The 18704-nt window shown below is 40.7% G+C and overlaps 1 protein-coding gene across 2 annotated transcripts; it reads right to left on the bottom strand.

The window, feature by feature from the left end:
* Positions 1–10258: 10258 nt before the first annotated feature.
* lsm14b (LSM family member 14B) lies at positions 10259–15931 on the bottom strand. 2 transcript variants are annotated; one of them, XM_016476508.1, is made up of 9 exons: positions 15707–15931; positions 14272–14435; positions 14066–14198; positions 13825–13992; positions 12256–12333; positions 12022–12183; positions 11766–11922; positions 11512–11682; positions 10259–10492 (listed from the first exon to the last, which is right to left on the bottom strand). In XM_016476508.1, the coding sequence occupies exons 1-8, from the start codon at positions 15825–15827 to the stop codon at positions 11520–11522; spliced, it is 1146 nt and encodes a 381-aa protein (XP_016331994.1). In that variant the 5' UTR covers positions 15828–15931; the 3' UTR covers positions 10259–10492; positions 11512–11519. The 2 variants fall into 2 exon arrangements, with proteins under 2 accessions (XP_016331994.1, XP_016331993.1); XM_016476507.1 differs by having other exon boundaries at positions 11541–11682.
* Positions 15932–18704: the final 2773 nt, after the last annotated feature.

The following is an 18704-nucleotide window of genomic DNA, read 5'->3' as shown; positions in this document are numbered from 1 at the left end:
CCCCACCTCCTCCCATATTGAACTCTCACCTCAATTCGCCACTGATGATCTCCTCACCCTCCAAGCTTCGGATCCGACACTGCAAACTATTGCAGCTCACCTTTCAGACCCATTAACTCATCCCATTCCCACCTCCGACCTAGCCACTTCCTATGACCTCCGCACGCTCCACTCTATCAAGCACATGCTGCATCTCAAAGACAGCGTCCTCACATATGTCCCTGAGCCCCTCACTGCGCCAAAGCTCGTAGTCCCTCAGGGCCAAAGTGGGATGATGCTGACACACGCCCACAATTCACCATGCTTTGGACACCATGGTGCCAAGGCCACCTATGAAATGTTCAAACAAGTAGCAGTGTCTCCCAGCTCCCAGTGATACAGCAGAAACGACAGCCTGCCTTTTGATGAACCACATCTTCTCAAGGGTCGGACTGCCTTTAAGGGTCAACTCTGACCGAGGAACCCACTTCACCGCCGAAGTCATGCAGGGAGTGTGGAAACTCCTGGGTATACAGGCCAAGCTCCACATAAGCCATCACCCAATCGCCTCAGGTCAAATTGAACGAGGCAACAGGACAGTGGTCAACATGTTGAAGAAGTACATATCCGCCAATCAAAAGGATTGGGATATTAAGCTTCCTCTGGTACTGATTGCCGTTAGAGTGAATGCACAAGAGAGTGAATGCCGTCCAAGAGTCTTTCAACAAGTGCACATCCGGCGTCCCGCGCATGTTCCGACGTGATAAAACTGACCAAGAACCTGAACCTGAGAACTCAACAAACCTGACTTAGATTACGCCTATACCACCTTGTCGAACCTCTGACAATTAGAGCAATCAAAACGACCCAATTCTAGATAATCCTAAACAATGCACCCCTACATCATCTCAAGTGTTCCTTACCCAATTATCCCAAATTACCTACGCCTTGCACCAGGATTCAGTTAGTGATGGAGATGTTGTTTGTGTCTTGTGTGTGCCTGTTCTCTCTCTGCCTCTTGTTCCAGTGCCTGCCAATATTTGCACCGGGACCATCACCAAGCCAAAGGAGGATGTGTAGGATCTCCGTCTCGAACAGACCCAAATAAACTATGGATTCACCATGTGAATTATTGAAATGTCTCACAATTGAGACGCTTACACGGAGGTGTTAGCATGTCAAAAACTTGTTTACTTCAGAATAAAAGAAAAGCTGCGACAGGAGGACGTGACAAGGCTTAAAATTTTAAACCATGTTCTCAGCACACTTAGTATGTACTTCTACATAGAAAACAAAGTAATTATTCTGTAACAAAGGTTACAACACGCCATCAATTCGTGGCAGTGAATGAAGAGGTATCATATCAATCACAAGTACCTTATGGAGTACCTCAAGGCTCAGTACTAGGACTGTTACTTACACATTTTACATGCTTTACATGTTACCCTTGGGAGATATAATCAGGAAACATGGTGTTAGCTTTCACTGTTATGCTGATGATACTCACCTCTATATATTTCAGTTCTAGATTTCTTCGCAGCCTGATGAAACATACCAATTTGCAACACTAACGGAATGCATAGTTAAAAAAACTAGATGACTAGTAATTTCTTACTGTTAAATTCAGAAAAAACAGAGAGGTTAAATATAGGACCAAGAACCTCCGCATGTAATAACCTAGAACACTGTCTAACCCCTGATGGCTGCGCTGTCAATTCTTCGTCATCAGTTAGAAACCTAGGTGTGCTATTTGATAGCAACCTTTCCTTTGAAAGTTCTGTTTCTAGCATTTGTAAAGCCGCATTTTTTCCATCTTAAAAATATATCTAAATTATGACCTATGCGCCAATGTCAAATGCAGAAATGTTAATTAATGTGTTTATGACCTCAAGGTTAGATTATTGTAATGCTTTATTGGGTGGTTGCTCTGCACGCTGCTACAATCTCAAAACTCTGGCCATTTGATAATACCTAGAATATCAAAATCAACTGCGGGCGGCAGATCCTTTTTCTGTTTAGCGCCTAAAATTTGGAACAATCTACCCAACACTGTTCGGGAGGCAGAAACACTCTCTGTCAGTTTAAATCTAGATTAAAAACCCATCACCAGGACAAGACCACAGGAACCAGATGAGTCCTCTGCACAATCGGACTTTGCTGCAGCCTGGAATTGAACTGCTGGGTTCGTCTTGCCAGAGGAGAACTGTACACTATTTCAACACACTATTTCCCTGTTTAATACTGTAAAGCTGATTTGACACAATCTGCAAAAACTGTGGCTATTTGATAATACCTAGAATATCAAAATCAACTGCGGGCGGCAGATCCTTTTTCTGTTTAGCGCCCAAAATTTGGAACAATCTACCCAACACTGTTCGGGAGGCAGAAACACTCTCTGTCAGTTTAAATCTAGATTAAAAACCCATCTCTTTAACCTGGCTTACACATAACACACGAACACATTTCTAATATTCAAACCCGTTAAAGGATTGTTAGGCTGCATTAATTAGTTAGGCTGACTAGACTCAGCTGTTAATGGACAAATGAATGCATGCATGACAATTCAGTCTTTTTCCATCATGTTTGGACTTGTGTTCATAACATTGCCACAGGTATTCTGGTTGTAGTTTGGTAAGTTAATAATGCATCAGTAGAAATTTAATGACACTTTTCTAGATGTGTGTTTGGACTATGCAAAGAAGTTCCACAGGAGGAAAGAAGGGTGAGCCAGACTGTGCCCCCCCGCTCTGATGGAAACAGCCAATCATAGCATGGAAATAAAGAAGCACCAAATCTTCTCCTCATTGGAAAGGGATAAAGGTACCCTTCCAAAAGATACTCCTTGTTCTGAGTCTCCGGCCTGTTACAGGAAAGGCAGTGACAGACACATTCCAGAGAGACACTAGCGGATACACCGTTCTGAAGCTCCGGCCCACAAGGGAAGAGACACTAATATCAACATATGATTACAATATTCTACATTCAGAGTCTTCATCCATCGAGACAACAACAGATGCAGCACGTCTTGAGTCTCCATCCTAGAGAGACAGAGTGGATTGACCAAGTTCTGAGTCTCTAGCCCAGCGAGGCAGAAGACACACAGACATTTGCAGCAAGGTTAAGCTCCGGCGAGCAAACCTTCATTTCAAGGTACTTTTGCTTGCGTGTTCCAAGCTAAGGACCTTAGGACCCTTTGGTGATCCAGGAGATCAGCATCCTCCAGCGCTTCGTGTTCAAGGTTGTCGAAATGGATTCCTGCTCCTTTCCCCACTGCATTGTTACCAGCACAACCAGTGAAAGAAGTCACCGCCAGCGGACTGCTCACTCGACCACAGAGAACGTAAATATCACTTATCCAAACCTCTTCCAGAGACCTTGGCATTGTTGTACAGTATATTATCAGTATATGATTTTTCTAATTTACATTAGATGTTAAATAGCTGATCAGTTAAAAACAAATAATCTTTTCTTTCCAGATAACATAGCTCTGACATTGCAACACCCAACATAATCACTTGCCTTTTATGTATCTTATGCACTTTATTCCTTTTTCATTCATGGTATTCATTTAGCAGTTGTTGATTACTCTTGTCTATCTTTTGTTGATAAAATCAGTTTTATTACACTTGTGTCTTCCTTGTGTTGATAAATACAGAAAGAGGTTCTACAAGTTAGAGATCCCACCCATCTTTCTTATGTGATGTACTCTTAAACGCACATTAAGTGACGTGATCCAAGAATCATAACGTCATTGGTGACATGAGTACCCACCCCGTATTTTGGGCCTAATTGATTTGTCCCGTACGTGACTTCCCTTGTCCCGTTTTTTGAGTGCTACGCTGATCTGACTGATACAACAGCAGCAGTGCTGATCACTTGAGAATGATCACCGATACATGTCATCATTCAGTCACAGCCCCCCTCATGCAGTATACGTTAAGTAAATCAGAAATCGTGAACATAACTGTTCGAGGAAGGCTGCGCAATCCTCTGCCGGCTCGTCGCTCCCGCCTCACAGCAAGCGGAGCTCGCGCTAACGCCAATTCCGTTCGTGTTTTCACTTCAGTAAATCAGTTTTGGTGAATACAAACTACGTGATTATTTTTCATGAGTCCAACATCTCACTGCGCAAGAGACGTGATCAGTAAGGGAAGTCGTCTTTCACTGTAATGTTGTTAAATAGAGAAAAACATTTTATATTTAAGTAACTAATAGCATAATTCTTAACCTTGGACCTTATTCTTGAAACACAAAATGAACAATAAAAAGGTGTCAAGCACCAAAAGCAGCCCATATTAAATCTATAAGCTGTCTTTAATTGAAAAATATGCATTTTCATGCATACTGTATATGCGTGTGTGTGTGTGTGTATACACGGTCACCCCCCCCCCTATATTTGTTTAGAAGTATTTGCTTATTTAAATCCAGATGGTGACTGTTATAGCTGGATATGGATAGCATTTTGTGATTCATTTAAAGCAAAAGAAAAAAAGAAAAGAAAAAGCCTTTTTTTTTTTTACCCCATAATGAAATTGGACAAGCTCAAAGTTGATTCTTTTTTTCCTCTAATCCTTTATGAATTGGAATGTGTGCAAAGGACTGTGGGTGACTGGAGGACACAAAGGATACACTTGATACACCCTTCACAATAAACAAAATCAAAGACACAAAACGAAAGCCGCCTTCCAAGGATCCGTCAAATACAGACAGCGCTTCATGACATGGCAGCCTCACTGGGATACATTATGCCAAACAAGAAACATCCATCACTTAGAAACACATCCCATTTTTTCCCTTTTATGTAATTGTTTACTTTATTTCCCTTTTGATTTCGTTAATCTTTAAAGGTGCCATAGAATGGAAAACTGTATTTACCTTGGCATAGTTGAATAATAACAGTTCTGTACATGGAAATGACATACCATGAGCCTCAAACACCATTGTTTCCTCCTTCTTATGTAAATCTTGTGCATTCAAAAGACCACTGAAAAATAGGCGAATCAGAACATAACACCGACTGTGACGTTACAGTCGGGATCACTAACAGTTACGTCCCCAACATTTGCATATACCTGCCCATCAGTGGCGGCGTTTCACAAAACTATAGGGTATGGCATGCGCTGGGGGGGGAGGGGCTACAGGAGGAAAAAGAAAGAAAGCTAAAAAAAATGTCAATAATTAAACGACACTGCATCGTCAGTGTCGGTATTGTATTGCACTTAACAGCAGTGTTGGGAAGGTTACTTTGGAAATGTAATAGGTAGTGCTCAACACTGTCAGACTTTCACAATCCTTCATCATTTGAATTAAGATGATCACATTTGAACACATCCACCACAAAATCAGTAAAAAAAACGCCTTTTACTTTGAGATTGATCTGAAGTTCAATGCAGATTTAAAATCATAAGAAATAGTTTACTGATACTATTTTTGAAACCAAATCTTTGAATAACTACAGGAAACACTGCGTCTAACAATGGTTTGGAAAAAATAGTTAATTTAAAAATAAAGGCGTCTCTTGGTATATATGATATGAGATGCGCTTCCACAGTCCACTCCATTCTCTCTCTCGCGTTGATTACTCTGATCCAAACCGAGCCGAAGCATTGCCAGTCACGACTAACCGATTCATGATTTATTAGAGATTTAATTATCGAATGGCGAATTCGGAAAATAATTGCTTTAGTACATTCGGCAGGTAATTATACAATAATAGTATTAAAATAGCGGGCCAAATCGGCTGCCAGGCCACCGGGAATTGTCCCGGTTCTCCCAATGGTCAGTCCGTGCCTGATTTCCACAGACGCGCAGAACGTGCAGGATTCATATAGTCTTTTCGCGGCTTAATATTCATAGATACTAGTCCATATCGCGTTTTGATTCAAGTGTACTGACCTACTTTTGATTTATTCGTCCAAAATGTGGCATATTCCGTCCACGTTATAGGCTATAGGAATTTCGTTTTTATGACTGGATTCTACGAACCAGTCTGTGTTTTACGGTTTTTGGCCGGCGAATGAGGAGATCTGTGTGTTGTCTGTCAATAGAACGGCCGCATCTGAGGCAAGTGCATCGCATTATACGCTTTCATCAACTTTTACAGGTTATATAACGTTAAATTATAGTTGCTATATGGGCGTTTAGTTTTTCTTGTTGTTTAAGGCCTACACTTGGCCAAAATCTCATGATATAAACGATTAAGCGCTTATGCACAGGATATTTAAAATGTAGGCCTACAAAAGTATAGGCTATTGGCTAAACGGCAAATAACCTACTTTTCCGCTCTTCAAACACACAAAAACATTAGCCTTTTACAGACATAGTGTTTGAAGAAAACGCTTTACTATTCAAACATCAGTTATTTATTTACCCTTGCATTGCAAAAATGCAGGCTGTGCGCGTCGTGCCAATCTGAATGGAGGCGGGGTGAAGTTACGAGGTTTCGCTGAGAGCTTAAGGATCCAGTAGCGTTACGAAGTTTTACTGACAAGCCCTTTGTAATACTTAGCATTGGTTAAATATTTGTAAAACCCTCCGATTTTTATTATTTAATAATAATGAATTATGATAGAGATGTGAAGTTTGGATAATTTTTCACAGCACACCTGACTGGGCTAGGGTATGCAACTGACATACTCTGCCATACGGTAACCCTGCCGCCCATGTTCTATGCCAGCCGCCAGCCGAACCTGCACAGCCAAATCATCAGAAGTTCTGCAGGTATTGTGAAGAAACAAACGAGGATAATAGCGAAAATGGCAGATCATGGAAATAATAAACAAACGCGAGCCACTAAAGGGACATGGTTAGCTGCTTGCTAGCGGTAGCCTGTTACATCACAGTACATAAGATTTCACTTACCACATAAACAGAGTAAGGAGAGATGACGGAGGATGATGGCGAATGATTTACAGATCCTGAGCACCACTGACAAGCATCTGGGGCCTCATTTATAACCGTTGCGTACACACAAAATCTGCCCTCAAATAGGCGTAGTCACTTCCTACGCAAAAGGTGGGATTTATAAAAACAAACTTGATGGGATAATTTGCGCAACTGAACGCAAACTCTGACCCATGCGTACTGACTTTTTTTCCTGGAGAAAAGTAATGAAGTAAACAATGATTTTAAACTCTGTTTTCATGTCGATATACACATTAAATATTCAACTTCCATTAATGGAGAAATTACATAACTGAAATTACATCAGATCCTGAGCACCACTGACAAGCATCTGGGGCCTCATTTATAACCGTTGCGTACACACAAAATCTGCCCTCAAATAGGCGTAGTCACTTCCTACGCAAAAGGTGGGATTTATAAAAACAAACTTGATGGGATAATTTGCGCAACTGAACGCAAACTCTGACCCATGCGTACTGACTTTTTTTCCTGGAGAAAAGTAATGAAGTAAACAATGATTTTAAACTCTGTTTTCATGTCGATATACACATTTACATTAAATATTCCACTCTCATTAATGGAGAAATTACATAACTGAAATTACATAAAGTCATTACACATAAGTTAAACCAAAATTATATGAATTTAGACATAGCTTATTTATAGTGGATGCGCTTGATCACTTTTCCTGTGGCATGCTATGTTTTAATGACAGCGAGGAGTGCTATGCGCACAACAATCCCTCTTTAAATTAAACTGCAGATCATTATGAGAAAATATTTTTAGTGAGAACAATTATCATGATGCACACTTACTTCGATATTATGGCAAACTGCTGGATTTGGTGGTCAAACGGTCCATTGTCCGATTTGAATAGGTCCAGTGATAGCTTACTGTACAACCACAGCTGCACGTGTTGATGTCGTGTGAAGGCATCTCCACAACATTATGAAAAATGCCACTGTATTTGAAGGATACAACTTGAAGAAAAAGGTAAAATTTGCACATTTCTTTTTTAAAATACTTAGTCAATGACGCGAGTAAGACAATTGTATTTACACGGCAATAAATATGCCTATCTGTTTCCACTAAAATAGCTAAAAGATGCTTCACCTTATCAGCAAAACTGCATAAATTTAATTTGATTTAGATTGTTTAAAACTATTTAAAGACTATTTGGTCAGTGGAAAAGAATGAGCTCAACTCTATTGTAAAATATTTATCTGAGAACAGTTTTAAACGGTTTAGTTATGGATATTTTGATATACTTAGTCTAATACATAAGGATACTGGATGATTTTTAGCAATACAAATTGTGTATGGCACAAATGGCATTTATAGTCCATATCTCATATTTCCTTAAAGGGGTCATAAGATGCCCATTTTCAACAAATTGATATGATTCTTTAGGGTCTTAATGAAAAGTCTGTAACATAGTTTGGTTAAAATTTCTCAATGGTAGTGTAAAAAACACTTTTACCGTCAAAAACAGCTCTTTTCAGATCAAGCCGTTTTTGTAGCATTTTCCTTTAAATGTTAATGAGCTCTGCTGACACCGCCCCCTCTTCCTGAGCTGCTCTCAGAGAGACTTTAGCCGCATTCATCGTGAAACTAGCTAATTAGCACATTATTAGGAAAGGCGATTTGCAAAGATTCATTACAAAACATTATACTCATGACATCACACAGACAGGCATCTGAGATCAGCTCGATTTGAGAAAGGGGAAAACATTTAAAGAGATTTAAAAAAAAAAAAGGTTATGCATAGTAAAACTAGGCGTTGTAAGCTCCATATATGGTGATTTCGGGGAGGAGTCGGGGTGGAGATGCATGTACGCACAATCTTACCCTGACTGGGATTTATAAAGGGATTTTTGCGCAGGTTCTGGCGTGCACAAATCTAGCTTTTGTGCATACGTACACTTTTAGGAAGAAATCTAGAGTGTTTTAAGAGACCCCTAATCTTGTAAAATGTGCAGTAAGTACTGCCACTGTAGTTTACACAGATCACATGCGAGCGCAAATCTCCAAAGTGAAAGTAAAACGCAATCGTGCATTCGAAAGCGGTTTCAATGCCCCGCATATTAATAACTAGAGTCGGGGTGGAGATGCATGTACGCACAATCTTACCCTGACTGGGATTTATAAAGGGATTTTTGCGCAGGTTCTGGCGTGCACAAATCTAGCTTTTGTGCATACGTACACTTTTAGGAAGAAATCTAGAGTGTTTTAAGCGACCCCTAATCTTGTAAAATGTGCAGTAAGTACTGCCACTGTAGTTTACACAGATCACATGCGATCGCAAATCTCCAAAGTGAAAGTAAAACGCGATCGTGCATTCGAAAGCGGTTTCAATGCCCCGCATATTAATAACTACGAGAGAAAGTACTGAAATATATACTGTATTTCCCCTGTGTTTCCTTCCTGCTGTGTGAGCTACTGAAATGAGCAGCACTGTGAAACAGCCAATCAGAGCAGAGCTCAACGTTATTATTCATGACTCTTCCAAATAAGGTAAAAACAGACCATTTCATTCTAGGGACAAATCCTAGGGTTGTAATAAAAAAAAAAAAAAAAAAAAATCTTACAGTATGAGGTGGCAAGGTGGGCTTTTTACCTCCAAGTTAATGTTCAAAACAATCTTTTTTTTACAGCACCGGAGAACCCAAAGTCTAAAAAACTTACAGCATCACACAGATAGTAACTGTACGTATAAATTAACTTGAAATATGGTTCCACTACAAATGCAGCAATTATCTTTAAGGTGGGCACCCAAATTTTTTTCCTCCACCCTACTCATTTACCATTTCAATCTAACCATGTCATGGAAAAGTCAGCCAGCTATTTATTGTCAATTACTGTGCCTCCAGCCCCAACAGCAGGGGCACTTTTAGTCTTAAGACGTTAACTGAAGGACTGAAGCAGCGTAGATTACTTGTAGATTATTTTGATGTTTTTAATCAGCTGTTTGGGCTCTCATTCTAACACCAAACTCATGGGAATGTTGGATGACCTTAGGTTGAGCACATTCAGCAAATTTTCATGTTTTGGGTGAACGATTCCCTTCACTGATCTTAAAAGCTCACATTTTATTATTAAGGTATAAGGAATTAAATCTCGGCAAGTAATTCACAAAGTGCACATACAGACTCAAGATTTTCATTTCCTATGTTTATTAACAAATCACAATCAAGAACAACATCCCCTTACAATTTAACACGCATGGAAAAAAATTAAAAAAAAAAAAAATTAAAAAAAAAAGTAATAATGTATTGGGGACCACATACCATAGGCTGAAGTTAATCTACTCCATCTAAATGGATATTCCTGTATAGCCATTAAATTGGCCGTACATACAAATAAAAGTGCTACCCTAGTTCAAATGCAGAAATCACTGATGGATTATGGTGCATTCACATATTAAAGCTGAGAGATTCTTCACATTAAACAAAAAGGAAAAGGCAGTTTAAACATCAAATGAAAAGTAACAATCAATGTAGCCATTTTTCACAGGAGGGCGAGATGGCGAGAACGGTCTAGTGATATTTACCACTGAAGATCTCCGACACTGGAAACCAAATCACCCACATCCCAGAGGAAGGCAGTGTATCTGGAGGAAAGAGGCAAGTTTAAGCCAACGTTGTAGCCATTCACTCAGAGCCAGCAAGCATTTGCAATGGCAAGTGGGATTTCGATGCATCAGAAGTTATTAGATCGTGAAGAGAGATCCATGATGACAGACTGATAAAAGACTGCCAACACTTTGATATTAGCACACCGGTGAATCAGTCACGTTCCTCATCTTGAGAACTGAACACATCAGGGGTGCGTTTCCCAAAAGCATCGCTAGCCAACTATGTCCACAAGTTCTGTTGTTACCAGCATAGTTCAACAATTCGGTGTTTCCCAAAACCACAGTTCAAACAAACATTCTCAATCAGCGTCGCAAACTTACGTAGTGGGAAACACAGCTCTCGACCTGTGGTTAGAAGCATAGTTTCTTGTTAGGAACACATATGGGCTTAAATAAATATGCTCTTGGGCACAACAAGCGAGCTAACATGCAGTAGTACGTTTACATTCCATTCTATCTAAATATCAATGCATATTAACCTATACATTTTAGCGCGTCCTCAATAAGCGCTGTTTTTGAAGAGTGTGCATGTGCATAAACACCTAAGGGAACCCCTAAGTATGACATAAGAGTCAAACGTCAAATAAAGCAAAACGACACCAAAAAAAAAACAAAACAAAAAAAACTATACATTAGTCAACAGGTGCCATGATCAATACAGCAGCATCTTCGAGAACTCTAATCAGTTCATTAGCAGAAGTTATTACTCCACCACATGCGCGTGACGTCATTAACAACGGCCCTATAATTTTGAACTAATGTGGTTCAAACGACGTAGATGTGACTGATCGGGAAACAGTCGTGACTAGCTAGTTCGTTTCCACAACAATGCATCGTACTATGGTGGTTAATCAGCAGTTTACATCGTTGTACGGGAAACGCAGCCCTGAACGGTTCTCCTTACAGACAGTCTAGAGGGCTCTCAGAGATCCTGTACTTTACAGAGCTGTAATACTCAAATCACAGGGAGTTCATCAACAGAGTAATCGACTCACACCAGGCCTCACAGCCGTCCACTCCCTACCCTCTGTGGGACAGGATGCTGCGCAGCCCCTCGGCCCCGTCTCCCTCTGTAATTACCCCGAAACCCACGGCCTCGCAGAAACCGCCCGGGGACCCCAAAGGTCTCCACGTTCAGCTTCCTCTCCTCAGCCCATGTGGTACGCCTGGAGACAGAGACAGAGACAGAGAGAGAGAGAGAGATTACTCTGAGGAAACGCTCCCCTGCCGGAAACACAAACGCTCATACCTCGACTTGAGTTCTGAGGAGACGTTATCGAAGAAGCACTTGGCTTTATTGTAAAAGCACTTGGGCCCGAGTGGATCCTCTTCAACAGTGCTCTCGCTCTCAGGGACAGGCTTTTCCTGCTCTTTATCACTCCTTTCCTCTGGGCTCTCCTTTGGTTCTGACAGGAGAAACACAAGAGCAGAAAGAAAACAACTCTAATCAGATCCAGAAGGTCAAAGGAGTAGAAAACCACAGGCGTTCATGTAGAAACACATACCTTGAACACTGAGCTGGTCTTCAATCTCTTTCTCCAGGTCGTATTTATTAAACTGAGCATTTGCCATTTCGAAGTCAAAGTCCGACTCAAACTGCAGGGTGCTGGGCTTGGTGTTGCCTACGAGGATCTGACCTCGGCCGCGGTTCCTGGACCGTCGAGCTCCTGCAAGACACCTCAGATGTGGATTGGAAGCGGTGTTTGTTTCCACAGGAGAATAAACCCTGCAGTCTTTACCTTGTTTTCTCCTGCTGCCTGGAGGCTTGTTCTCATCATTGGCTGGACTCGGTCCCTTCAAGGCTCCTTGCTGTGCAGCTGAAACAGATGGGTTCCACGGGGAGAACAGGAAGTGGAGAGGGAGAGAGATTTTTTTTTATTTTTATTTTTTTAATTCTACCAAGCAAGCGGTTAAGTGAATTACAAGTTTCCTTAAAGTAAACGGTAACCAAAAGGAGGTCATTTTAGGGTATTCAAGTAGCCATAGCAATACCCATGCTTGTGGTCTTGGCCATCTGAGTGCCTTGAACAAACACCAAACCCACCACATCTTCAGTACTGCTACAGACATGCACTGTATTAGTGCAGAGACAAAAGGACGCTGCAGACCACTTTTAATCCCTAATGCCGAGTTCACACTGCACGATTTTCAAACTCGTCGGATCGCCGTTGTTTTCACACTGCGTGACTATCTGGGGTAGCATTCAGTTGCTGCTGTGTTCACATTGCACGATGGATCGGCGACAGGGGGTTTCACACTGCATGACTTCACAATAGGAAGAATCGCCGACAGCTCTGTCTGGTCCGCAAACTACGTTTCACAACAAAACACACACGAGAAGTGAGTGATAACGCATTTGTCGGCGATTTCGCAAAACCTGTCGGCGAGTGAAAAATCGGGCTAAAATCGTGCAGTGTGAACTCGGCATAACAAAACAGACAGAAGTCCCACAACTAATATTGTGTTGTCAGTTACATGGGAAATACTGAATTTAGCTTTTGTGCATGTACAACACACTTGGGCCAAATACTGGGAATGTCATGCCATCTTTGCCCGTGACCACTGGAGCTGGGACAGGCCTCACTAACACAGCTGACATTACACACAATATTACAGTTAGAGCAATGAGTTCTGCACCTCACAAATCTTCTAACATACTTCTTTATCAGATGTAGAAGCACAATGGCTAAAAATATAATTATATTTTTTATACGCTACATCTGTATTGTCACAATGATTGGAGTTTGTGCAATCTTTTAAGCATCAAAGTAATAAGTTTGTTAATGAAGTATAGCACAGAGAGAGAGAGAAAAAAAAAATGACATGCTGCAATATGCAAAAAGAAACAAGCTACTATTAACTAGAAGTACAAAATTAGCACTCCAGCCCTCTTAGCATCAGTTCACAGGGAGACTCGTGTACTGTGATCTGAGTGTTCACTGGATCGCTTCATACGGCGACCGAACGCCAGACCAGCAAAACCAACAGTAAGCCATGTTTGAGTTGAACGCCACGCCAGCTTCTGTGTCCATTTTCATTATTTCATAACTTATTTCTGCTAAAAACTCTAAAACGGCATCTGGCTTAACTCTTAAAATCTCTTCTCCCCCCACCAAAAAAAAGAAAAAAAAAAAAAAAAAAAAAAAAAAAAAAAAAAAAAAAAGAATTCTCAGGGTTAAAACCAGCACAACCTACTAAAACATGATAAAGGGGTTTGGCAGAGAACATGTCAAAGGGTCTTCTAGCACTAAAACTGCCCTGTTTGGGTTCTCGCCAGGTTAACTCTGCTTTGAATCGGAGTCGCTCACCTCTCTGGGCCGGGGCTCTGGCCCTCTGCGCTCGGCCCGGCTCTCCTCCCTGCTGCTGCTGCGCTCCAGACAAACCCTTCTTCTGCGCCGCTATCTCTGCAGGCACCGTCTGAACAGCCTGCTCAACCATCGGGCCTCTCCTCACAGGAACACCAGGCAAACCAGAGCCTCAGAAACAGACAGCGAACAGTCACTCAGTGCACCGCTCACAGCTCAGCTGGTCTCAGGCTGCTCTTCTTACCGAGGCCCAGGGCAGCAGCGTACTGCTGGCTGAGGAGCGAGCTGGCGGCCAGCTGGCTGTAGGAGGGCAGCACGCTCCGGTAAGGACTGTAGCCGCCCTGAGACGCAGGGTAATGGACCGACCCCACAGACGACTGACGGAGACAAGCACACATCAGCCCTGCCTGCAGAAACCTGCTGGGGAGACTCCCTCGCAGCCAAACTAACCTGAACTATAGCAGGGTCCTGAGGAAGACTGTGGTGAATCTTCAGAGGCTCGCAGACCGTGATGTCTTTGATGTCACTTCCTCTGAAGATGATGTACTCGAAGACCTCATCCCTCGGCGGCACGGGCCGGTCTGTCGGTCGCCCCTCCGTCCCAAAGGACCTCACTGACAAAAACAAAAGCTGCAGTGAGACTCCATGACTGTCACGGCCAGATAAACCAATGTGATGGACCTTACGAGACAGAGCTCGAACCCAACCGAACTTCACCCTCTCCTTTCCACTTACACCAGCGATGGGACTGCAGCATTAACATTTATATTTAGACTTACAAATGAGGACAGTAGAAGCAATCAAACCAACAAAACAGCAACAATATGCAAGTGCTGTGACAAGTCTCGGTTAGCCTAACAGTACAAGTAGCAAGGCTATTTATTTATTAATTCATTCATATACAACAAGAAAACAAGCAGTTCGAAAACGAATTGAGAGTACAAGAGGGTCAAGTGTTCGTTTTCCTTTAAATAAATAATATATATATATATAATATAATATAATATAATAATGCTAGAGTTAGAAGGTCAAATACAGATTAGCACACTCAAACCTATAGACAATTACGATTAAGTGAAAAGAAAGGTACTATGTTTGACCATGACTTCGTTATTAATTTGCTCGACTGTTTCAATAAACCGATTAAAAACTGCAGCGGGTCAGCAGCATAGGCTGTATAAAAACAGGTCAGCAGGGGTTTTATTTTAACACGTGATACATAAACATTCCTTGCACGTTTAAACAACTATTTTATTTCATATTATTGAAGAGAACTGGCTCAGAAAGACTTGGTTTTTTGATTAGCAGATTTGAAAGCGGATCTCACGTGCGGTGCACCACGTGGAAACTAGGATGAACTCGGCCTGTGTATTGTTGTCTCGAGCGCTGCGGACAGTAGTGATGGGAAGTTCGGATCATTTTACCGACTCGGACCTTTGAGTCTCGTTCAGCAAAATGAACGAATCTTTTTTCGAGTCATTTCGTTCATTTTAACAAAATATAATTAAAATGTTACGTGTTACTTCCCTAATATGTCTACTACTTACGCAAACGTTGATCACACTACAAACAATACAAAACTGCTATAAGAAACAGAAAATATTAATTAATTGTTTACCTGAGTCTTCAGTCTATGATTAGCTCACCACCTCTTATCCGACAAGTCTTCGGGTTTGGGCTTATGGGGCTGTCACGTGATGAACGAACGACTCGAAAAACCCGAAGACTCGAACCAGGTGAACTACTTGACTAATTCCAGTACAGAACCTATAGGATGTTGCGCATGCGCAACTGAACGAATCACTCCCCGATACGACTCGTTCTTCCGGAGTCACATTAAAGATTCGTTCAAGAACGACCCAACACTAGCGGACGGGACACTCACCTTTCGCCAGGGCCACAGTGGAATTCTCGGTGTCTATGGTGTATAATATTCCCTCATAGCGAATCTGAGCTTTAGAGATCAGACTGATCTTACTGCCGATGTAAGGAGTCCCGCTGCTCATTATCTCAACACGAACCGCTTCAGCTGATTAAAGAGACTTCAAATACAGGCCAAATCTGTTCAAACGAACATCTGCGACGCTGCTGCCATGATTACTCTCCTGAAGCATAGGCTGTGTAAGAAAAGCGCTCATTAGTGTGATTTATAGAGGTGACACACCCCGCTGCACCTGTCCCGCATCTTCACTAAACTTCCATCATACATTTCGTAAACTTTCATAATCGTGGAAAATACAGCATTTGCCATTTATAAAATGTATATTTAATACATTCATTCAACTAATTTATTTATTAGTTTTTTATATTAAACTATATTTTAAAATAAACGTATACTTTACTGAAGTAGCCTACATTTCATATACAAGGGTCTGCAAATATCTAAACCTTTTAAACTTGAGTAATTTAAATCATTTTAAGACTTATTAGGTTCCCCTTGGAAGTTTGAGGTCATATTAAACCAACTCTTCAGTTTTTGAACAAAAAAATAAATAAATGGTTTGCAATGGCCTTACCCTACATGATCCTCTGCCAAACATATTTAAAATAGTATTTTAAAGGACTTTGCGTACTGTTGTAGATTTCAGATTGTCATTGTGGTGGACATTTTTGGTAGAGAATGAAAATGGTTTAATAAAGAAAGAGTGGTAATGAAAGTGATTATTTTTTTGTAGTTTATTCATATTTTATGATCTAAAAATACTATGCTTATGTTGTAACCTTAAATGTTTTATGGTTATGTCCTGTGTATGTATATGTTTTTTTTTGTTCCAAAGTGTTTTTATTGAATATTTTGTCAAACATGAGACATATAATACAGTTAGACATCTTTTTCATTTTTTAGATAACATCCCTACCCACAACAATTCCTCCTGTTGCACGATTATACATTGTAGCTTTCTGATATGAATAAAAAATTACTACTCCTCTGAGATAACTGAGGGGTCCATCTTCTTTATCTGATCTAAAACAGGTTGCCAAGTAATATAAAAAATGTTGGTACGGCCTCTTATAGTGTGCCGTATTTTTTCTAAGGCCATCTAATGTAGTAGGTCCTTAAGCCGTTGCTTAAAGGTTGGAGGGGATTTTTCTTTCCATTTGAGCAGTATTAACCTCTGCGCTAAAAGCATAGCAAAAGCGAACAGATTTTTCTTACTTTGATTAAAACATTAGGATCATGGTATGATACCAAATATTGAAATTATGGCCTCAGGCTCTATACATGTCTTTAATATATCAGAGAGAAATTTAAATATCAACTGCCAGAAGTCTTTTTATTTTGGACAAAGCCAAAACATGTGAGATAGCATAGCTGGCTCAATTTCACACCTATAACAGTTAGGGTGTAAATTTGGTTTGAATTTGGCTAATTTCACTTTGGACCAATGCAGTCTGTGAACAATTTTAAATTGAATTACTCTATGTTTTAGACAAATTGAAGATGAATAAATATTATTTAAGACAGACTGCCACATGTCTTCTGAGAGTTCTATATCTAATTCCACCTCCCATTTTTTTTTTAATTGTTCTAGGGCTTCCAGGTTATGAGCATTGATTACAGAATACATTTTACCAATGGCTCCTTTGGAATATGGACTCAGGTCCATAATAGACTCAAGAAGGGAACAGGGAAGCAACGAAGGATAGTGGCTCAATGAGGAAGAGACAAAGCTACGAAGCTGAAGAAATCTAAAAATGTGGGAGTCAGGAATTTTGGAACTTAATTTTCACTTGACTGAATGATGCAAAGTCTCCATCGATACACATCTTTTAGTGTCCTAAGACATTCACAGACTAAATATTAAAGGTTTCATCCATAATAGAAGGGGTAAACCTGATTTCTTGCTATGGGAGTGTAGACTGATAATTCCTTGAGTGGAAAACTTCTTCTAAATTGTGCCCATATTTTGAATGAGTGTTTAACAACTGGATTTGAAGAAAATTTAAATATTCATTATTTTCTGTTCCGTTGTGGGTGATTCGGAGTTTAGCCGGGTGGAGAATGCCGTAGCAGACACCCTCTCTTCCTCGTAGTAGTTTTCTGACTTCGTTAAACGCCGATCTTGCGCAGGCCACGCTTGGTGGATAATCGGGGAAGATGAGTATTGTTGAACCCTTGTAATGAAGTCGCCAGATTTCACGAACACGGCGGAGAATTTCGACACAGTCTTGATAGTAATGCAATTTTGCTATGATTGCTCTTGGTTTACCATCTGCCCGTTTGTCGATTAGCACATCTTTATTCATTTTTAAGGTATCCTTTAAGGTATCCTTAAGCATTTTTAAGGTATCCTTAAGACCTTCGCATTCACCCTTCCATGTCCAAGCACTTCACCTGCAGGCTTTCCACATTTTTCTCCAATTTGTGCACAGTATTTTATAGTACTGTGATATCGTCCGAGCAGCCAGATAGCCCTCGTTCCATGTCTGATATTGTTGTTTGAATTTTTTGAGCGAAGTCTGAGCGAAGTCGAAGCGTTGCTTGCTATCTCTGATTTAACTGCTTGTAGCTCTGATTTAACCGTGTCAAATTCATTTGACAGGACATTCTTCAGCTCTGTTTGAAAGAGCGTGGTTATTTCCATTTTGATGGATGAAATTAACTCAGCTTTCAAATCCATAAAGTCAGTATGTTCGGCTGACTCGGACATCATGCTAGGTGCGTTAGCATCCATTTTACTAGCAGCGGTTTTTCCCGTGTACTTGTATTTGCGTAGATTGCTCGCCATTTGGAATTGTAAAGGAACAAGTCATCTCATGTGAAGTAATAAAGTCTTGAGTAGTTGCAATGTATCATATTTTCGGTCAAGGCGCCTTAAGAAGTGGAATAAAAAAATGTTGTGCAGAGCTCACCAAACTTGTGACCTACTCCATTGCCTGCT

The sequence above is a fragment of the Sinocyclocheilus anshuiensis genome, unplaced genomic scaffold, assembly GCF_001515605.1.
Source record: "Sinocyclocheilus anshuiensis isolate Anshui unplaced genomic scaffold, SAMN03320099.WGS_v1.1 scaffold1688, whole genome shotgun sequence".
In the NCBI taxonomy this organism is placed as follows: Eukaryota; Metazoa; Chordata; class Actinopteri; order Cypriniformes; family Cyprinidae; genus Sinocyclocheilus; species Sinocyclocheilus anshuiensis.
This window is presented reverse-complemented; position numbering and strand designations above follow the sequence as displayed.